The sequence below is a fragment of the Rhineura floridana genome, chromosome 18, assembly GCF_030035675.1.
Source record: "Rhineura floridana isolate rRhiFlo1 chromosome 18, rRhiFlo1.hap2, whole genome shotgun sequence".
Lineage (NCBI taxonomy): Eukaryota > Metazoa > Chordata > Lepidosauria > Squamata > Rhineuridae > Rhineura > Rhineura floridana.
This window is the reverse complement of record NC_084497.1, coordinates 6,172,488-6,193,245: the sequence shown is the minus strand read 5'-3', so window position 1 is coordinate 6,193,245 and position 20,758 is coordinate 6,172,488. Positions and strand designations below refer to the sequence as shown.

Genomic DNA, 20,758 nt, shown 5'->3' with positions numbered 1-20,758 from the left:
TGCCAATCAGGGTAGAAAGGGAGCTACGTCAACCAAGGATGGACTTGATGTAAAGCAGCACCCTGTCGCTGTGTCGGCATTCCTCACAGCTCTTGGCTTCAATGGCTGTACCCAAGGAGGAGGGATTGTATTGCACCCCCAACCCTGCTTCTCACCAGTGGCTATGACGATCTTCTCTCTTCCCTCCTTTTTAATTTTTTTTTTTAAATTTGTGGGCTCTGTTGCTATTGGTTGCACAAGGAGCCTGAGTGTTGACATGGCAACCACCTGGGAAAATACGCTGATTTGGGAGTGTCTGGACCTCGCCATCTACACCTGTCGGGACATCCTTTGCCCCCTTCTTCTACAAAGGGTCCGGGCTGCTGGCTTGCTTACAAGGACAAGAAGAAAGGCCTCTGCAACTCGTTGTGGGCTTCCTCCCGCGTAGACACCTTGGAATCGGGATTGTAAGCGATGCTTTGGTGGAGGGGGTGATTCCAAACCTGCTTGCTTGCAGAAGGATCTCGCCTTTAACCTAGCAGGTGGTGGTGGTGGTGATTGTTAGTTGTTACTATTATTAGTAAGGCTCAGTAGCAGAGCCTTTGCTTTCCATGTGGAAGATCCCCAGTTCAATCCCCAAAGACATCTCCAGGTAGGGTTGGAAATGGCCTGCGCCCCCATCTGAAATCTTGGAGAGCTGCTGCCAGTCAGTGTAGACATCACCAGGCTAGATGGACCAATGGTCTGATTTGGTATATATGGCAGCTTCCTATGTATGAAAAAAAAAATCTGCCCCCTGATTAATCGGGCGCGTTCTCAGCCAGCCAAGATGCTTTTCATAAAATAATCTGACTCTGCGTTTGCCAACCTGGTGCCCTCCAGATATTTTGGACTAGAGCTCCCATCAGCCCCAGCCTGTTCTGATTAATTGACTTAGCATTCAGGCCATCACAATTAATTGCATTGTGTTTATCTTGATGATCTAATGAGGGACTGAAGAAAACATCACCAAATCGCCGTCACAGGCAGGTGTGTAGTCGTCCAGGGTCTTGGGAGGGTCCTAGACCCTTTACTTTTTTGGGAGCCAGGTCCCAGCAGGGTCCCTATGTCTCAAGCATCCTGTGATCCAATCAGCATGAAAGGGGAGTGTGTTGGCCAGTGAAAACAGCCTCCTAACATGCTTTCTTGCTGATTGGAGCCAGTCAAAGGAGGTGAGTCAGCCACTGAGAAGACTCTTCTCAGTAGCTAACACTCCCCTTTCACGCTGATTATCTCCTAGAGATATCCATTAACGAGGATAGAGAAGCAGAAAGCAGTATTCATACCTGCCCAGATTATAATCGTAGAAGGTTGTGTAATTGTAGGTTTAGCTGTGATGTGGCAGAGCTATGACTATCGTGAAGGGGCTTCTGAATTTGCCACTGCACTACTAGTCACAGGCCTTCATTGTCCCAGTCCAACCATTTTCAGTTTCATAGTAGAAGTGATGAACCAGCACTTACTGTTCCACAAAACGAGTTCTTTGTTTTATGTGCGTGTGTTTTTAAATTGCACCTGCACTGTTCCTCTTGTTTCCTTCCTTTTTTTTCCATTTGCAAGCATGTGCAGCCCTGATTTAGGGCTTGCTGAGATGCACCATTCTGTCTGGATCGAGACATCCCCACGGACACACTTTTTCTATTAGGGACGGTGCTCTGGAGAGGACACATTGTCCTGACAAACAGCAACTGGCTCCAACTCCAGATGGCTTCCCTGTTGCAACACAGCTGGTGTGCGTGTGCAGTTGGAGGGAGGGGCCTGGCATAAAGTCCAAACTGTCTGTGCTGTTTTGCCATGGATGTGATTTGATGTGGGCAACCCACAAGTCTGTGGCTCGCCGTGTGGGTCTCTCCCATTGCAGGAGTGAGCGAGGCAAGAGTGCTGAGGTTGCGAACAAAAAAATGTCCCCCTGGGTAGGTATCTCAAGAGGAGGGGAGGAAGGGATTTATGACGTGGCTCTCAGGAAGCGTTCAGGTATATGTGTATTGTGAGATTAAAAAAACAGCCCACCTTTCTGCACTATTTTATACGGGGATGTTTCAGGTGAAAGGAAAGCGATGGAATAAAGGACACCTGTTCCCCCTTTTCCTCCCTTCCAGAGCCTGCAGTTATAAAATTTCTTTGAGGCTATAAGGTTCCAGTCCTCATGGTTCTGAATGAAAGATTTTCTTTGTTGGTTAAATTGGAACCGGACATCTCAGTGTACAGGGTGAGAGATGTTGCGAGGAAGTTTTTCAGAAAGCCAGGTGGTTTGTAATAACCCTAAGAATTTTTGTGTAAGGTGCTCCTCGGTTCTGCTGTTCCTAGTCAATTTCACTAAAGTTCCTACCTCTAGTCAGTGTTTCAGTGGCTTCCGATCTGAATTTTGTATTCTTGGCTCATTTGATTAAATTGTATGTGTCCGTTTGTGTGCGCTGAGTGTCCATTTGGACACACAACTGTTACTTAAAGCAATGCCTTGCGGTGGAGTGGAAGGCTTGGACAGCCTGCCAACCTTTTCCAGTAGGCATCTTACTTGCTCACTTTTTATGAAGGGCCCTTGGTGGATGAGAGCCTGGTGGGTCCCAAGCGCCCAGGTTCTAGCAGGGGACAGCTGCAATTCTAACAACTGCCACAAATAGGGCATGAAGGGATTTCCTTGAGTGACTGCATGAACATAAAATTTAATTTGTGTTACTGTAAAGGCAGTGTAATAAATCTAGGGGATGACATTAAATGACGGATGTCTCCACCTGTTGCCATTGCAGCTCGACTACCAGAGGCAGACTGTTTGTGTCTGCCTTTTTTTTTGGTGGTGGTGTGCAGGAGGGTTGAGGTTAATGCTATCGATTACATTTGAACCCCGTCTTTTCATGATAGAAACTCAAGGCGGCCTACATATGGCTCCCAGGCGGTCTGACCATCCAGGCACTAACCAGACCTGACCCTGCTTAGCTTCAGCTGGGAGCTTGCCTCATGTGCCTTCAGACCATAGCCTGGGACACGTCGTTGGTTCCCTGGTTTTGTGGGAGCCCAGTGGGATCACTGGGGAGGTGACATGATGCATTTTGCTGTATAATAATTATTAATAATCATCACTGGCGATCACTCGTGGCCGAGTAAGATTGTCTTCCAAGATAAGGTCTTTAACAGTGGGTCCGTAAGTGACTGTGGAGGCCATATCATCATCATCATCATTATTTAATAATAATTATTATAATAAATTGGTTGATTACCCACCCTTTCACACTAATTTCCCAGCAATTTAACATGCAACATTGAGTTCTCTTTCCACCATCTCTCCCCCAACCTGCAAAAAGCAACCACCACATTTTAAAAGTATGTGGAGGAAAACGTAGCTGCCGCCGCTTTAAACATGCAAATGAGCTTCCTGTAGCGGGCGGGGGGAGAGAAACAGAAGCAGCAGAACAGCCCAGAAGCAACGTTCGCTGGCGGGCGGGGCAGCCAATCAGGAGCGAGCCTCCTTTCAGTTTAGGAACCCAGGCCCTGCAGGAGCCCCGCCCCTTTCCTGCTGCTCCTTTGGAGAGGGGGGGGCTCACCCTTTATTTTTTTTGCAAAAGGATACCAGGAAAGAGGCAGGTGCAGAATGCAGAGGAGCGCAAAGAGGTGAGTGCGCTGGCCCCTCCTTCCTATCACCCACCTTTTGCACTCACGGGGGGGGGGCGCGGCTCCTGCCGCTTTGAGGTCCCCAAATGCAAAAAAAAAAAATGGCAAATGCAATAATTGCAAATCCTTAGATCCTTGCCATTTGTACAGGATTGTCTGGGGGGGGGGGAGGAAACGCCCCTTTTGAACTCGGATCACTGCAATTTCTAATGGGGGGGAGAGAAAAAAACCTAATCAGCTGTATTAATGCACTACAGAGGCGGCTCTGCGGGGTTTTTTCTGGGGGGGGACGGACGCGGGAGCCTCCTCTGGAATCGTGATCTCTTGGCTCTGCTTATTCCCCATCTCCCTCACCCCTAAAAGAAAGCCCTCCCCGCTTTGGAAGAAAACCTATATATTTCATTTCCTTGCGCTATTTTTCCATGTTTGCGCCTCAAGGGGCACTGAATGAACTTGCCCGAGGCTCTTCCATTGCGTCGGTGTCGGGCGGTGCAGATTATGTCGATGATACAATAAATAAGAATAATATATTTTGGGGTTTCCTAAGAAAGAATAATTAGAGGGGGAGGGAGAAGAACCTTTCTGGACATGAATGCTTTGGCAGGTGCTTCTGAGAATGCATCGCTGGTGGCTTCCTTAAAGAATCACCTGACACAATGCTGCAAAAACAATGTTGTAGCAATTGCGTATCTGTGTGTGTTTGAAGTTGGGGTAGGGGATGAGGATATAATTTGCAGGGCCTGCTTTTCTAGCAGGCCTGAAATATGGCCCAGTGGGGGGGGGGGTCTGGATCCGTGCCAGCCCCTCCTGGCTTTCTCTGTTGCGCGAGATGCGCAGAATTGCTGAGTCTGCCCTCCTGGAGGGTTAAAAATGAGCAATCCAGAGAAAGAAAAGGGCGGTGGGGAGGCGCGGGCAATCCTGCACATGGAGCTGAGCATCAGTTGCTGAGACCGGAAAAGAGGGGGGCTTAAAATGGTTGCAGGTCCCCCCCCCCCGCCGATTCCTGCTTGGCTGGGCAGGTAACGTTTGCACAAACCTCACCAAGGGCTGATTTTCAGCAAGAGTCTTTTTTTTTTGCCACCTGTATGACATTTTCTGAAATCTTTTTTTAGACAGGTGTGTGTGGTGGGGGGGCAGGTTGGTTGTGGGGGGGGGAAGAGCGGATCCAGGCCTGGAGTTTTGGCGTCCTGCATCCAGGTGGATTGTTTCGTTAGGCCGCAGACCTGCATTGGAGTCAAAGGTCCAGCCTTGATTCTGCAGAAACACCGGCCTGAGTAAATATATATAGTGCAATTTATGTAAAGGGCACATGGTGAAAATAGGTGCCGTGTCAGCCCGGCTGAGTCGTCGCTCCACGCTTTAAAATTTCTTGGTCTCGGTCTGCTTGAATGTCAACCTCTTGCGTCTGTTTGGATCTGAAATTGGCATGCATTTGTTTTGACCTGAGCATCCCCTGAGATTGCTCTCCGGTCTTTGTGCCGACCTGTTCACAAGACTGTTTTCTGATGCAGGGAAATGCAGCCCGAGTTGAACGTGGGGAGCCAAGGGCCTGCGTCTGTCATAAGGCCACAACTGGGCCTTGAGTGAATTGTCTTTAAAATATATATATGAAAATGGAAATGGGCTGCCTTTAAGTCAATCCAGACTTATGTCGACCCTATGACTAGGGTGTTCATGGTAAGCGGTATTCAGAGGGGGTTGACCATTGCCTCCCTCTGAGGCTAGTCCTCCCCAGCTGGCTAGGGCCTGCTCAGCTTGCCACAGCTGCACCAGCCAGCCCCTTCTTGTCTGCAACTGCCAGCTGGGGGGCAACTGGGCTCCCTGGGACTATGCAGCTGGCCCACGGCTGCACAGGTGGCAGGGCACGTCACCCCTGAGCCACTCCCTGTGGGGGTGATCTTTAGCTGGCCCTTGACACCCAGGAGACACGATGAACTCGCAGATTCTGGACTCCCAGCCAGGCTCTCCTCCCCACTGTGCTATACCAGCTCCCAGTATATATATGCGGCAGAACACCTGTTATAGGTGCCACGTTATACTTTTTCTGCACTTGTAAGAAATGTTTCCTTTAGCGTGGCAACAGCTGCACTTTGGAACTCCCTGCCTCTTGACATCAGGCAGGCGCCTTTGCTGTATTCCTTTCGGCGCCTGCTCCACATGTGTAGAAGCTGAGATTAAAACAAACGTCTTTTTTAGCTTACTGTTGATTTTAATTATCTTTTGAATGTTTTTAAATACCTGTCCCTTATTGTTAGTTTTTATGCTGCTGTTGTGGTTAGACTGTTTTTATGCCAACAGGCCTATGTAGTTGTTTGAAATAATCGCATGAGCAGCCAGTCATATTGCTTGCTCTGTATTGCTTTTAAATGTTTTGATGTTGTGTGTTGCCCTGATGTTTTGCAAGAAGTGGGTATATAAATACTTTCATACATAAATATAAATAACATGTTTTGTAAACCACTTAAAGGTTTTATTACAAACAAGCAGTATATAAGTTTTCATAAACGAAATTGAAAATCAGTTTCTGGATGTTACGTGGCAGCCATTCCACGCTGCGTGATGTCGTGTTTCTTACAAAGGCATTTTGTATTCAGTTAAATTTTGACTGACATTGCAGAGTGGAAGATCAGTCTGCAAAGCAAATCAGTTCTGTATCGACAAATAATAATAATAATTTTATATTGTTTTAAATTTTTAAATTGTGTTTTAAATTGTTTTTTAAAAGATGAATTTTAAATTGTATTTGTTTTTAGTTACTGTAAACCGCCCAGAGAGCTTCGGCTATGGGGCGGTATACAAGTTTAATAAATAAATAAATAAATAAATAAATAAATAAATTAGGTACTATTCTGGTGAATGGATTCTTCAGTGTAGGATTTCCCAAACTGTGGTCCAGTTGGTCTGTGGCAGGTCTGCTTTGAATAACAATCAATCCCTCTCCCTGGGGAACTCTGGGAATAGTAGCTCTGTGAGGCGAATGGGGGTCCCCTAAGAACTCCCTCCACAAACTGCATTTCCCAGGATTCTTTGGGGGAAGAAGCCATGACTCTTTCAAGTGGTATGAAACAGCTTTAAATGTACAGCGCAAACGGAGGTTAAGCCAAACTTGGAATTGACCAATTGATTTCTGTCGGTCTCCTCTGAGCATCTAAGAATGACTTAGGAGATCACCCAAATCTTGTTTGAAACTGCAGGGGATGTGTCTTCAGCAAATCTGCAGGGGGGCCCATGCACAATCCTTGCAAGGAAAAATCCAGCCTCTTGGGGGGTGGGGTGGAGACAACCCTTCTCCTTGACATTCTAGTTTTCTGTGTGCAAGGATTTATTGTACAGAGGAAGCCTCGAGGCACGCAGTCGTCCGCTTCGGAGAGCACCAGGCCGAAAAGGGAGAGACTGGCTGCTGCCCTGGGCTCCTGCTGGGAGGAAAGGCGGGATGTAAATCAAATGATAAATAAATGAAAATAAAGAAATAAGCAGAGAAGGACTGTAGCCCACGGGCTGAGCACCCGCTTTGCATGCAGAAGGTATTAGGTTCAGTCCAAAGCGGCATCTTCAGGTAGGCCTGAAATCCTGCCAAGATTTACTGGCTCTGGCTGTGTCTGTTTGCTCACTCTGAGACAGGACCCCAATAAAACTGCTTTGTCTAGCCTCAAAATTGCTCCCTGTGCTGGCAAATGGGAAAGAATGCAAAGAATTCCAGGAGTCGAGGTGGTCCTCTGAAAGAACTTATTCTGGGGGCGGGGGGGGTGGAGAGGAAGAAGTGGCTCCCTGTGAACTTGGCTCAGTGTTAAAAGGCCAGGATGGAAGAATGAATGAAAGGTGGGGACCAGACGATCAGCAAATCGAAGGGCACTAACTCAGAATTATGTATATTTGTCCCTCTGGGTTAGTTAGTTGATTGATTGATTGATTGGTTGGTTGGTTGATTTATATCCCACCCTTCCTCTCAGCAGGAGCCCAGGGCGGCAAACGAAAGCACTAACAACACTGTAAAACATCCTAAAAACAGACTTTAAAATATATTAAAACAAAACAGCTTTAAAAAGTTTTTTAAAAAGCTTTCAAAAAACCTTTTTAAAAAAAGCTTTCAAAACATCTTAAAAAGCAACTCCGACACAGACGCAGACTGTCTCTACTTTTAAAAGGCTTGTTGAAAGAGGAAGGTCTTTAGTAGGCACCAAAAAGATAACACAGATGGTGCCTGTCTAATATTTAATGGGGAGGGGGGAATTCCAAAGGGTCAGGGCCACCACATTAAAGGTCTGCTTCCTGTGTTGTGTGGGGAGTGGTCCTCCTCATAAGATGGTATCTGCAGGAGGCCCTCACCTGCAGAGCACAGTGATCAACTGAGGATATAAGGGGTGAGACGGTCTTTCAGGTATCCTGGTCCCTGTTTATGAGCCCTGAACATCTATTGCTGATCGACACACACACCTAGATCCTTGTTTCTCCTCCCTCAGAACTAGTAGCTTGATCTCCTGGCTAACTGCAGCACCTTTTTTTAATTTGCAGAGCTGCTTTGTGGCCTTCATGGTGTCCACGGTGACAACAGCCCTGTGAGGTTGGGTCTTGTGACAGAGTGAGAGAGACGGTGGGGGTCTCGTAATCTGTGGCCGATGCTTGAAACTGGAACTTCCCAGAGGCTTTAGATTCCTGACCCTATAGTTCTGAATAAATTATTGTTTTTCAAAAGTACATCCTTGCCAAACTCCCCAACTGCAGGATGTACGTTTCATGCCTTTATCTCTGATTGCCCTCGACAGCTCCCCCTTTCCCTCTCCTTGTCGGGTGGTGCAATTTTTGTCCTGCTTGCAGAAACGCGATTAGCAATTTAACAAAGAAGGGAAAAGTGGCTGCGTTTGCCACAGCGGCTGTCGAGCATGGCCAAAAGTAGTAGTTCCCCACGAGGTTTTTTTACCCTTAGAGATTCTGAATGCCGACGTGTTCTTTGCGTTCACATCCTGGCTCCTGTTATCTGCTTTTGAAGTAGCTTTGATGACTAAAATGAGAACAGAATGATTTAATGGTAGGGTATGGGTTCGAATCACCTGCCCCTCTGTGTCTCCCAGCCTTGTTCTACGTGACCTTTGCTCACTTGCGTTTTTCATTTTCTCTCTGCCATCTCCCACCCCCGGCCAGGGTGCTTTCCACTGCGATTCAGGAACTGAGAGAATGAGCCTGCGACGTCAACAGACCGTCCTTCGTCTTTGGGTGAGTGGCAAAGGTGATTTCTACACATGCCCACACGCGCTTCGCAGGAGACCTCTCCTCAGGGAGGTCTGGCAGGAATGGGGAGGGAAGTTAGTGGTTAGAGCAAGCTGCGGGGAGGCAGGATGCCAGGGTTCTCTTTTGCAGCCCCTCTGCCCCGGGAGAGGGTTGGGGGCTACTTTGTCAGCTCCAGCTAGCGAATCATATCCTGGGTAGATGACTTGGGCGACTTTCAGGCAATGCCCACTGCTTTCCTTCTCCCCTTTAAGCCTCAGCTTTCTAAAGGAATGTAAAAGAATCGGCTCAACACCCTCTTTTTCCACCCTTCCATTTCCTGCCTCTTTTTTTGTTTTGTCTTCATCCGGTGGTGGCTGAGGGCAAAACCTGCCTTTGCACAGAAGTGAGCAGGATGTCTCTGTTCAGGAGGTGGGCGCTCAGACCTAGGAAGGAGTGGGATGTTGTCTTTTTTCCAAAGTCAGGACGCCTGGGTTCCCTAGAGTCCGGGGTTTTTGGCGCGGCAAGAAAAGGCCCCGGGTGCTGATTTGTGAGTTTCTAAACCTGTTGTTGCCCTCCTTCCACCCCACCCCCCAAAAGCCCTGTTGAAGCCTAATTTATGTGGCACACAACTGAACCCGGTTCCTTTCTCTGTTTCTCTCTGGCACATTTATGCTTCTTAAGTGCCTTGAATAAGTCATCCTAAATGTGTGGATTTGAGGGGTGCTGCACTGTCAGGCCATTTCCCCCCCCCCTCTGCCTGCCTCGAGTTTGTTTTCCAAATGCTTCTTGCGCTCAGGACGGTTCTGCATTTTGCACCTTGAATTTGTCTCCTCTCTTTGGATGTGGTGTCTGTGCCTGTTCCCCCTCGCGCATACCCCGCTTTCACCAGCTGCGCTGCACACAGTAATGTAGTCGTCCAGGGTCTCTGGGGATCTAAGGCCCCTTGCTTTTTTGGGAGCAGGGTCCCTAAGTCTCCAGGATCCTGCAAGCCACTCAGCGTGAAAAGGTGTGTGTTAGCCACTGAGAAGAGTCCTCTAGCATGCTTCTCTCCTGCTGATTGGAGCCAATCAGAGTGAGTCAGCCACTGAGAAGACTCTTTTCAGCAGCTAACACTCCCCTTTCACGCTGATTGACTCGTAGGGATGTCTGTTGTTGTTGGAGAAAGCATTAACAAGGATCTCATTCTCAACCCAGCAGCAAAAAAGAGGTGGTGATGGCTGTGACTATCGAGAAGGGACCCTGTATTTGCCACCACACTACTGGCTGCACAGCCTGGCTGGATCTAGGCCTGATGGTTGAGCGGAGTGTACCGCTTCAGAGTGCAGGTGATAGTGAGGGGCATGTTAGCAGAATAGGCTCCTTGCATGTGGTAAGCTAGCACAACAAGGAGCAAGCGTGGCTTATAACTTGTCTCCCAGATGGGCTAGGTTTTTGCTTGCAAGGAGAGTTTTCCTTTCTTCCTTTCTTTCTCTACATGGAAATGGCATTCCCTCACCTTCAGGCTTACAGTCCTCTATGCCAATGCGGGGCTTTGCCATCTCAGCCTCCTGCACGTGCAGATTAGGCATGAGGGAAGCTGTCCTCCATCTCACTCTCAGAGCACCCCACAGGCAAAGACTTGTGTGCTTTTCATGCTGAGAAGAGTCCACCAGTTTGGTGCAGTTGGTTAAAGTATGATACTAGGATTTGGGTGTGGGCATGCGTTCAAATACCTCTTGGTTCATTGGGTAACCTTGGGCCAGTCACGATCTCTTCTATTAGCCTCCTCTGCAGGGTTGTTGTGAGGATAAAGGGTCGGTGTGTTTAAAATGGCTGATGTACCCTACCCTCAGTTCTGCTGTGCAAGGGTGGGGTTTGAATGCTTTAAATAAAATGTGGATTGAGAAGTGACAGCCAGTGTGGTGTAGTGGTTAGAGTGTCAGACTAGGAAGACCACAGAGGCCTGGGTTCAAATCCTCCCACTCAGCTATGAATCTCACTGGTTGATTTTGGGCCAGTCGCCAACTCTTAGCCGAACTTCCCTCTCAGGGTTGTTGTGTCGATAAAATGGAGATGGGGAAGGTCACGTGAGCCGCCTTGAGCTCTGCCAAGGAAAGATGGGAAATTAAATATGAGAGGCCCCCATCGATACCGGCATTCTGTTGAGAGGAGCATTTTCCTGACCTGAACCCCCTTTTAAATGGTTTCAGCTAGTGTATGAACTGTTTTAGCGGTTGTGCTCTTTTACATTTAGTGGCGCATTTTGATTGCGGTTGCTTCTTTTAATGTTCCAATCAAATGGTGTTACTGTGTAGTTTCCTGGTGCCTGGCTGTAGATGTATCCTTGGCCTCTACACTTGTAAACCACATAGCAGCCATCAGTGAAGAACTAATAACAATAATATAAATGCATATGAGTATGTTGGAGGCGAGCTCTGAGGGGGGCGGGCGGGTTTGGACCCCTAGGCTTTTTTGCCCGACAGTTGACAGACAAGTGAACTTGAGGAACGTTGTATTTGGGGTAGCGTTAAGGCCAGGGCTGTGGAGTCGGTACGTCAAACCTTCGACTCCGACTCCTCTATTTTTCAACTCTCCGACTCCCTCATAAATGGCAAATGTATATTAATTTACTAATATTAATCAAATAATATTAATAATAAACTATTAATTTTATTTTGAAGCCAGAGTCAGAGTCGGTACATTTCTAAAATTGCTTCTGACTCCACGACTCCGACTCCACAGCCCTGGTTAAGGCAGAGGTTGGGGGCCTGAGGGACGCATTCCCTTGGGGGGGGGCGCGTGGCAAGGGTGAGTGGGACCAGCGTCCAAAGTGGGCAGAGCAACAAATAGAGGTTTTCCCTTTGCACAGCAGGTGAGCTTCTACACATGCTTGCACACATGCTCCTCTATCCAGACAAGCGAGACGTCTTCTCAGAGCTCAAGGACGAATTTCCAGGCAGGCGAGATGCACTCAACGAGGATGCAGAGCAGGGCGGTTTGTGGAGGGAGGGGGCGTGGCCTGAGGAGCGCTCCAGGGGCCAGACAGAGAGGTTTGATTGATTCACATTGATTGTAGTTGTTGTTATGTGCCTTCAAGTCGATTACGACTTTTGGTGACCCTATGAGTCAGCGGCCTCCAAGAGCGTCTGTCGTAAACCGCCCTGTTCAGATCTTGTAAGTTCAGGTCTGAGGCTTCCTTTATGGAATCAATCCATCTCTTGTTTGGCTTTCCTCTTTTTCTACTCTCTTCTGTTTTTCCCAGCATTATTGTCTTTTCTAGTGAATCATGTCTTCTCATTATGTGTCCAAAGTTGGATAACCTCAGTTTCATCATTTTAGCTTCTAATGGTAGTTCTGGTTTGTTCTAACACCCAATCATTTGTCTTTTTCACAGTCCATGGTATGCACAAAGCTCTCCACCACCATATTTCAAATGAGTTGATCTTTCTCTTATCCGCCTTTTTCACTGTCCAACTTTCACATCCGTACTTAGAGATCGGGAATACTGGAATGATCCTGACTTTGGTGTTCAGTGATGCATCTTTGCATTTGAGGACCTTTTCTAGTTCTCTCACAGCTGCCCTCCCCAGTCCTGGCCTTCTTCTGATTTCTTGACTGTTGTCTCCGTTTTGGTTAATGACTGTGCAAAGGTATTGATAACCCTTGACAGGTTCCTGTATTGTGTTTAGAATTGGAATTCTGTGGAATGCAAACCGTAATGCGACGAAATGCCATGCCAGAGGTCAAAGATGCACTAAAGTGGGAATTAAGTCACGCGGCACCTAGTCCAGCACATTACAATTCCTACAACAGGCTGAAAAAGCATTAAATCGTCTGGCAAGATTTACAGTGATTTTCAAGTGATCTGTGGGGGGGGGGAGTTTGTGAACCCCCGACTTAGACAAATTTATGGAGGCGGTGGCTATCAGTGGCTACCATTCACAATGACTAAGTTCTCCCTCCATGCAAGGAGGCAATGGGACTCTGAACGCGAGTTGCTGGGAATCTCAGGAAGGGAGAGTTGCCGTTGCGCTCAGGTCCCTCTTGTGGGCTTCCCAGAAGAGTCATCTGGCCACTGTGAGAACGTGATGCTGGACTAGATGGGCCCTTTTGGGCCTGATCCTGCAGCTGAGTGGGCTTTTCTGATGTTCTAAAGTACTGTTGTGATTGCTAGAAGCCTCTGCGTGCGTTTAGGGGCTATTGCTGGGGTGGAATAAGGGAAAAGAGATTCCTAGGCTGTGTTCCTAGACCTTCCTAATTCTGCAAGTCAGCAGGCCCTCCTCTGAATTACACAGAATTTATCAATAGATAAAAATAAAAAAAGACAAAGCCCAGAAACATTATTTGCAACTTCCTATATTGCAGATCGAGAGCCAGTGTGGTGTAATGGTTAGAGTGTTGGGAGACCAGGGTTCGAATCCCCACATAGCCATGAAGCTCACTGGGTGACCTTGGGCCAGTCACTGCCTCTCAGCCTCAGAGGGGGGCAATGGGAAACTCCTCTGAATACCGCTTACCATGAAAAGCCTATTCAGAGGGTTGCCATAAGTCGGAATTGACTTGAAGGCAGTCTATTTCCTGTTTTCCCATTGCAGATCAGGGGTTTCCAAATGTTCATTTTCCTCCAAGGACCGCTTGGAAATTGCTTGAGGATCTTTGGAGGACTCCTTTCGGGATTTTTCTGCCTGCCGTAGCAACTCCATTGAATTCAAATGGTAATACAATTAAAATTCAATAGAGGAACTCAAAAGAAGCAATAAAAATGCAGTTAGCAGTCAGTTACGAAAGTTCAGGGCGATGGACGTGCCGTCTCCTGTCCTCAAATCCACAGATACACCACAGACCACCTGAGAGAAGCTTGCGGGCCACTGTTGGTCCATGGGCCACAGTTTGGGAACCCCTGCTGCAGAAAATCGGAGACCGGCCTTAGAGCAGAGCTGGGGAATCTACAGGGACTCCCAGGTCCCATCACCACCATAATTCCCGGCTGTTGGCCATATTTGGGCTGCTTGGAGTCTGGTATTCAACCACACCTGGAGGGCCACGTAGATTTCCCCCACCCTGCCTGAGAGGAAGGGGTCCAGGGTGGTTTGCTGGTGGGGGATGTTCTGTCCCTATCCCAAGGAGGAAGGCGGGAAAAGGGAATCCCTTGAGGCAGGTGGGAGGTGAGTCAGGGAGGACGTTGTGGTGGACAGGCCTCTATGTGGACTGGGTGCTTGTAGCAGATGTTCAAAGCGGGATGGAGCTGATAGGAGTGCAGAAAAAACAAGGCTGATGTTGCTGCAGTTGTGGACTCCCAGATGAGCCTTCCTTGTGCTGGCCCCTCTGTTTCCCTAAGGGAGCCCTTCGCCACCCTGACACCCTCAGCGCTGGCTGGAGCTGAAGGGAGTTGTAGTCCAAAACGGCCGGAGGGTGTCAGGGTGGCGAAGGCTGCCCTAATGTCATTGCTGAGGATGAGAGATGTAATTTTGAAGGATTTTTTCCTGGTTGAGCAGATCCAATTTATCAGTCGTCTTCTTAACTCTTTTCACGTTCAAGGTTTCTAGGAGCTGAGACGAGGGAGGTTCCCCTCCCGCGCTGGAGACATGTCTTATTTTGCTGACCATTTCTGGGTAAGAAACTCTCCTGATGTATATGGAGAACTTATTATTTTCCTTTCCTTAATCACTCTCTCTCTTTGCCCCCTGATTCATTTTCCAGTTCCTTTCTTCCAGCTGAGGTTTCTGTCCACAGTTAAGATGTGAGAGCCCGTGAGGCCATGGGCTCCCTTGGAGAGGCAGGGCAGAATATAATACTTAATAATAGTAGTAATAATGTGCATTTGGAAATTATTATTTTTTTGCAACCCGGGCATCAAAACAGTGACGAATGGCCGGATTCTCGCCCCTGTCCCCAAGACACACGCTTATTAAAGTTCCTTGTTCGGAATAGAAACCAAAGTGAGCGCTGACGCAAAACGCAAGATGAAAAATGCAACCCGGGTAAATTATGACACAGAAAGAAAATGAACAATTGACTTCGGAGACATTTGCTTGCAAACAGATGGATCTGGGAAGCCACCCCGCAGGTTTCTGTGCCGAGAGAGATTGAGGCAGGCTTGTGAGTGCGGGGTTGCTGGCAACGTTGGAGATGTGGAAGTGGCGATTCCTCCTGGTTAGATCAGCCCAGAGCAGAAGGATGTGAGTGTGTGTTTGTGGGCACACAATAGGCGTTGTTTCTTGCACACTGTTTGAAGAGCTGAATAAGACCGCTTTGTGGCTGTTCGTGCTCAGTTCTGCCAATCTGGACTTCACTAAAATCAATGGTGCTAGTCCTCATGGTCCTTTCACAGATCCTGAACGTAAATGCTTGTGTTGGGGGGTTTTTTGGGTCTTGATGTTTAGAATCCAGACTAGTTTTCAGTTCCTTCCCTGTTCCCAATTGCCTTCAAGTTTTGTCCACATTTTCCTGCTCCCTCTTTGCGCTCAAATGTTCTTTGACTCCCAATAATTCTTACGTGTCAGTCCAAAAACCATTATGGGAAGTCCTTAATAGATATGGACTCTGTTGTCACTGTTGCACGGACAAGTGACCAGGACTCACCTGTGTGGTCTATAAGGTGGTGGCTTTCTGGATGCTGTTGGACACACAAGCTGCTTCCAGCTACCAGCATGGTGCAGTGATCAGGGAAGGTGGGCGCTGGAGTCCAGCAACATCTGGAGGTCACCAAGCTGAGCGAGTATGGGGAAGCAGATGTTGCTGGACTGCCACTTAAAAAAAAAAAGTATTGCGATCGTTATATGGGTAAAAATGCTCAAAGATCATTACTTAATTCATGGTGATCTTGGTGTTATCGTGCTTTTCTGATTGTTTGCAATGGTCGATGGCTCAACAAACATATTTCATTCATTCAAAATAAAACCCAGCAGGCATTTTAAGTAAGCCTTTCCTGATTTTTATGGTTTATTTGAACAGATTTTCTCCTTGAATCTGTATTTTTTTTGTAATTTCATTATTCACTGCTTGGAAATGATGATGTTAAGCGATATATAGATGGTTCAAATGAAATAGTTAACAATAAAAGATTCCCCATGGCAGCCAGCATGGCTAGTGGTTAGGGATTCTGGAGTCATCCCCCTGAGAGCTCTGGCCCTTAATACCACCAGGGGCTTTTTATCGGGGTGGGGAGTTTATAACTAACAGAGTCTGGTCTGGTCGGTGCTTGGATGGGAGACTTCCTGGGTTTCTATGATGAAAAGTAAGGCGGGGTATAAATGTAATAAATAAATAAAATAAATAACTATCGTTATCGTGTGAGGAAGGGCCATAGCTCAGTGGTAGAGCATGCAAAAAGGTCCCAAGTTCAGTTCCCCCCTCAATGGCAGCGTCTCCAGATAAGGCTGGCAGAGACCCCCAGCGTGAAATCCTAGAGAGCCATTGCCAATCAATGTCGACAGTTCTGAGCTGTCAGTCAGTGCAGGCAACACTGAACTAGATAGAACCAAGGGTCTGACTCAGTATAAGTCAGCTTCTTGTGTCCCTATTTAAATCAGTCCTTTATTCAGAGCCACGAGGACCGGTATCTTACTTTATTTAATAGGAAAGGCCATAGTTCAACGGGAGAGTGCACGTTTCGCATGATAAGAGAGCCCACATTCGGTTGCTGGCATCTCTAGGTAGGTTTGCTATTTAAAAAAGGCTACACATCACCCAATTGTTGGATTCCGCTCGTTCAGAAACATGAGGAATGGAACCTTGCTTTGTTTTTAGTGAAAAGACTATAGCTCAGTGGGGAGAGCACTTGTTTGCACTGCAAACGGTCCCGGGTTCAACACCTGACACCCCCAGGTTGGGCTGGGAAGGATCCCGCGGCCTGGAACCCTGGAGAGCTGTTGTCAGTCAGTGTAGGCAATACTGAGCTAAATGGACCAACAGTCTGACTCGGAATAAGGCCGCTTCCTAGATTCCTCAGTTTGGTTGGAGGGTACAAGGCGATGATGCAACTGTGACGGCCTTTCAGCTGGAATCTCCTCCCCTCTCCCTGGGTTGTCCAGCCAGCCTCGAGCCTCACATTGCAATGCAGCTGGCTGTGTTTACAACAAGATCCGTGCACGGGGGTGGGATGCGGGGGGCTGTGTGTGTGTGTGCGGTTGCTCCCTCTCTCCCCCCACCATCAATCATGACTCCTTTCCGCCTACACCGCAGAGGAGTCTTTGCTGCCATCTCCTCCGAGTTAACTCACTTACGTGGAAGGAGGCAAGGGGCGAGGTTGCTAGGCGACTCATCTCCACGGGCAACCGGAAAGGCTTGGCACTGATGTCTAAGTGACAAAATGGGTAGTGTGCTTTTTTTATTTAAAAAGAAAGAGTTTTTTGTTCAGAGAGAGAGAGGGAGAGCCATGCAGAATCCTTCCCATTTCGACTGAAAAAAGGCGAGTCAGCTGGACTCTCAGCTCAGTATTATCATCTGCACTGACCGGCAGCAGCTGTCTAGGGCTCTTTCCAGCAGGGGTGTGTTTTTTCTAGCTCTGCCTGGAGGTGCCGGGGATTGAACCTGGGAACGTCTGCGTGCAAAGCAGGTGCTCTACTCAGTGAGTTTAGGGGGCCAGTGGCGGATGGCGGCTCCATGCCAGCGGAGCAGTGGAATCCGCTCCAGGTTTTAGTCCCAATTTTCAAGTCACGTCCTTGGTCCATCTAGATCAGTGTTGTCTACACTGACTGGCAGCTGCTCTCCACGGCTTCAGGCAGGCAATCTCTCCCAGCCCTACCTGGAGATGCCATTGGGGACTGCATCTGGGACCTTCTGCATGCAAAGTGAGTGCTCTGCCACTGAGCCTTAAAAAGGAAGCGATCCCCATTCTCTTGTTTCTGGATAAAGGGCTGGTTTTAAATCAGAGTGTATGTAGAAAGCTGCAGTATACTGTGCTGACTGTAGTTAACCTACCATGTGTTCTGGGGGGCTGAATGTGTGTACAAATGCCCTGAGGTTTGGGAATCTTGCTGTATTTTTAGGAGAAGGGGGCATAGTCTGGGTGGCAGAACACCTGTTTTGCGTGCAGAAGGGCTCAGGTTCAGTCCCTGGCAGCATCTCCAGAGCAGGCTGGGAGAGGCTCCTTCTGGAAACCTTGGAGAGGCTAGATGGGCCAATGGTCTGGCTCTGTGTAAGGTTTAAATCAACCATTTATTCAGAGCCATGAGGGCTAGAACCTTACGTTGTTTTTAGGAGTAGGGTAATAGCTCATTGGCAGAGATTGCAAAAGGTCCCGTCCCGGATGTCTTCAGGTCAGGCTGGGGAAGACTTTCCTGTCGTCAGAACGTGAGAAAAACCTGCTAGATCAGACCAAATGGGACTGGCTAGGCCCGCCGTTTGTTCTCGCAGTGGCCGAACAGAAGCCCGCAAGCGGGACCTGAGTGCGAGAGCAAGCTCTCCTCCTGCCGTTTCCAGCAACGGGTGTTCAGAAGCATCCTGCCTCTGACTCCGAAGGCCAAGCGTAGCTGCTGTGGCTAGTAGCTGCTGGCTGCCTTCTCCATGTGTTTGTCTCCTCTTTGAAAGCCGTCCAAGCCTCTTGTCTGTTTTTTTTTTCCTCCTGGACTCAGCGGCTGGGTGCTGCCCTCGCCTTTTCTCTCTCTCCACCACCTGTGCCCTGTTTTGGAGTAGCCCAGCTGTGTCCAACTGGTGCCTGTGAATGGCACAGAGGGTAGCGACTGCCAGTCGCTCTCTCTCTCCTCCCCCCCCCCGGGTGGCATGGCAGTGACGCGTGCTTGTTTACTCAGTGCCTGGCAGCGGGTGGCGTGGGACCCGATAAGACAACTTCTGATCTGTAGGGAGCAAAATAGGGGGGGGGTTGCTTACGGTGGGGAATGGGCACCGCTTCATTTGAACCCGGGATTTTGAGTTGGCTGACAGTCTCTCAGGACGCGGGGAGCGCTTTTTCCAAACCCTGAGCATCTTGGGCTACAGAGCCCATCTGGAATGAACCGCAGCTCTAAGGATGTAAGAGTAGAATTTCCTGTTTCCAACAGGGGACAGCCAGAGGCCTCAGTGGGGAGTCACCAAGAAGCATAAAGGCCCTCTGCTGTACTTTTTGGTCCATAGCTGTTGATTGTTATGTGCCTTCAAGTCGATTTCGACTTATGACGACCCTATGAATCAGTGACCTCCAATAGCATCTGTTATAAACCACCCTGTTCAGATCTTGTAAGTTTAGGTCTGTGGCTTCCTTTATGGAGTCATCATTTAAAACGTTCTTCCGCTTAGCGATCCCTGGGTTTGGCAGGCACAGCTTCCTTCAGCTGTCAAGTGCCTGGGAAAACCAGGAATGTTTTAAAATTCCTCCTGCAAGTCAATAATTGTGGCAGTAGATGCACCTCACTGGAGAGGCTGTTCCACAAACAGGGAGCCACTACTTGAAAGGCTCTCTGTGCTGACTCTGTGGGAAGCTGTTTTATATGTTTATTCTGGGCTGCATTTCATGTTGCGTTCTTCCTTCTCATCTGCAGGGCGAGAAGAACCATGGTTTTGACGTCCTTTATCACAACATGAAACATGGGCAAATCTCAGCCAAGGAGCTGGCAGACTTCGTGCGGGAGAGGTAAGGACTGGGTGTGGGCGTGTGGGCTCCTTCTTCCTCCTCTCCTGTGTGCTACACAGCTCACCAACAGCGTTTGAAGCATGGATTTCCCCCCTGCCAATTTTATCCTCCGGTGCTCGCAAAGTGTTGACTTGTTGATCTTCCCTGAAACATTGGCAGTCGGGGTAAACTCTGCAAGAGCTGAGATGCCAGCCTGACAGAGATCTCTTTGCAAGACCTCTTCTCCGCAGCGGGCTGAAAGCTTGCTTGGTTTGATTCAACAAAAGCAAGATCAACATTGCAAAAGCCACGCAAGGTGGTTGTTAATACACATGTAATTTCTTTTAAACAGGAGGAATATCGCAAAGCAAGCAAATGCTGGATGTTGCTTTAAAACAAATTGTCTGGGTTCCCCAAGCCTACATTTTTCAGATTTTTCACATTACTTTTATTTCATAGAATCATAGAATAGTAGAGTTGGAAGGGGCCTCTAAGGCCATCAAGTCCAACCCCTGGCTCAATGCAGGAATCCAAATCAAAGCATTCCCGACAGATGGCTGTCCAGCTATTTATTTACTTATTACTGTTTATTGAATTTATATCCCCCCCTTTCTGAAGGAGCCCGAGGCAGCAAACCTACTAAAAATGGTTCAAAACGTTCCCAAACACAGTGACAACTAAAAACATCCTAAAACGCAGTTAAAATTATTCTACAACACAGTTAAAAATATTCTAAAGTACAGCACGTCGAACCAGAAGCTAAGGGGTTTTTTTTTAGGTACTTGGAGAAATGCACTCCTTGTGGTGATGAGTTCCAGTTGACAACCTGGCGGTGGTGCGATCCGGTGTGGTTGCACTTTTCGCAAACGCTTCAGGCTTGATGCGTTGCAGCGATGTAGCCTAGGTGTTGTCGAGCCAGGTACAAATCTGGATGGATCCTGTCCGGTGCATTGTGGAGATGGCAGCAGCGCAAGGCATGGAGGGCAATGTTAATGGATTGGTTTGTTCTGCTCTGGTTCCAAATTGGACACAATTTGAGTTTCCTGCTTCCAAAAGCCTTGGCAATGGCTTGCATCTCCTCTCGTGACCACTGGAGGGTAGAGTGGTATCAGTTTTGATACCAGGAACTGCCTCCACAACTAATTCCTAATTGATTGCATTTGTATGGTTGCATTTCAGCAAACTACGCGGCACAAAGGCTGGATTTTTTTTTTTATACAGGGTGCAGAATCCAGCATCTGGAGAATCTCTCTCCCTTTAACAGTATCGAGCTTCTATCCCTCATGGTTGCAGTGGTAACTCTGAAGTCATTAAGGGTGATACGTTGTAGCATCTGAATTTGGAGCAGCACCTTGGTTAGCAGAGCCTCCTCACTCCCCCTTCTTGGCTTGAGGAAGCAGG

The 20,758-nt window shown here is 48.1% G+C and overlaps 1 protein-coding gene across 6 annotated transcripts in view; it reads left to right on the top strand.

Moving 5' to 3' along the window:
• The first annotated feature begins 1,800 nt into the window (after window positions 1-1,800).
• FCHO1 (FCH and mu domain containing endocytic adaptor 1) overlaps window positions 1,801-20,758 on the top strand; it is a 61,072-nt gene continuing 42,114 nt past the window's right edge. Inside the window, exons 1-4 of one of the 6 annotated variants that reach the window (XM_061601755.1) lie at window positions 2,952-3,624; window positions 8,764-8,835; window positions 14,347-14,420; window positions 19,287-19,378. In XM_061601755.1, the coding sequence (XP_061457739.1) occupies window positions 14,394-14,420; window positions 19,287-19,378 (119 nt within the window). In that variant the 5' untranslated portion in view covers window positions 2,952-3,624; window positions 8,764-8,835; window positions 14,347-14,393. Of the gene's footprint in view, window positions 1,932-2,951; window positions 3,625-8,761; window positions 8,836-13,403; window positions 13,524-13,811; window positions 13,828-14,346; window positions 14,421-19,286; window positions 19,379-20,758 lie in introns of those variants that run through there. The other 5 variants (XM_061601756.1, XM_061601752.1, XM_061601757.1 and 2 more) reach the window with 5 other exon arrangements.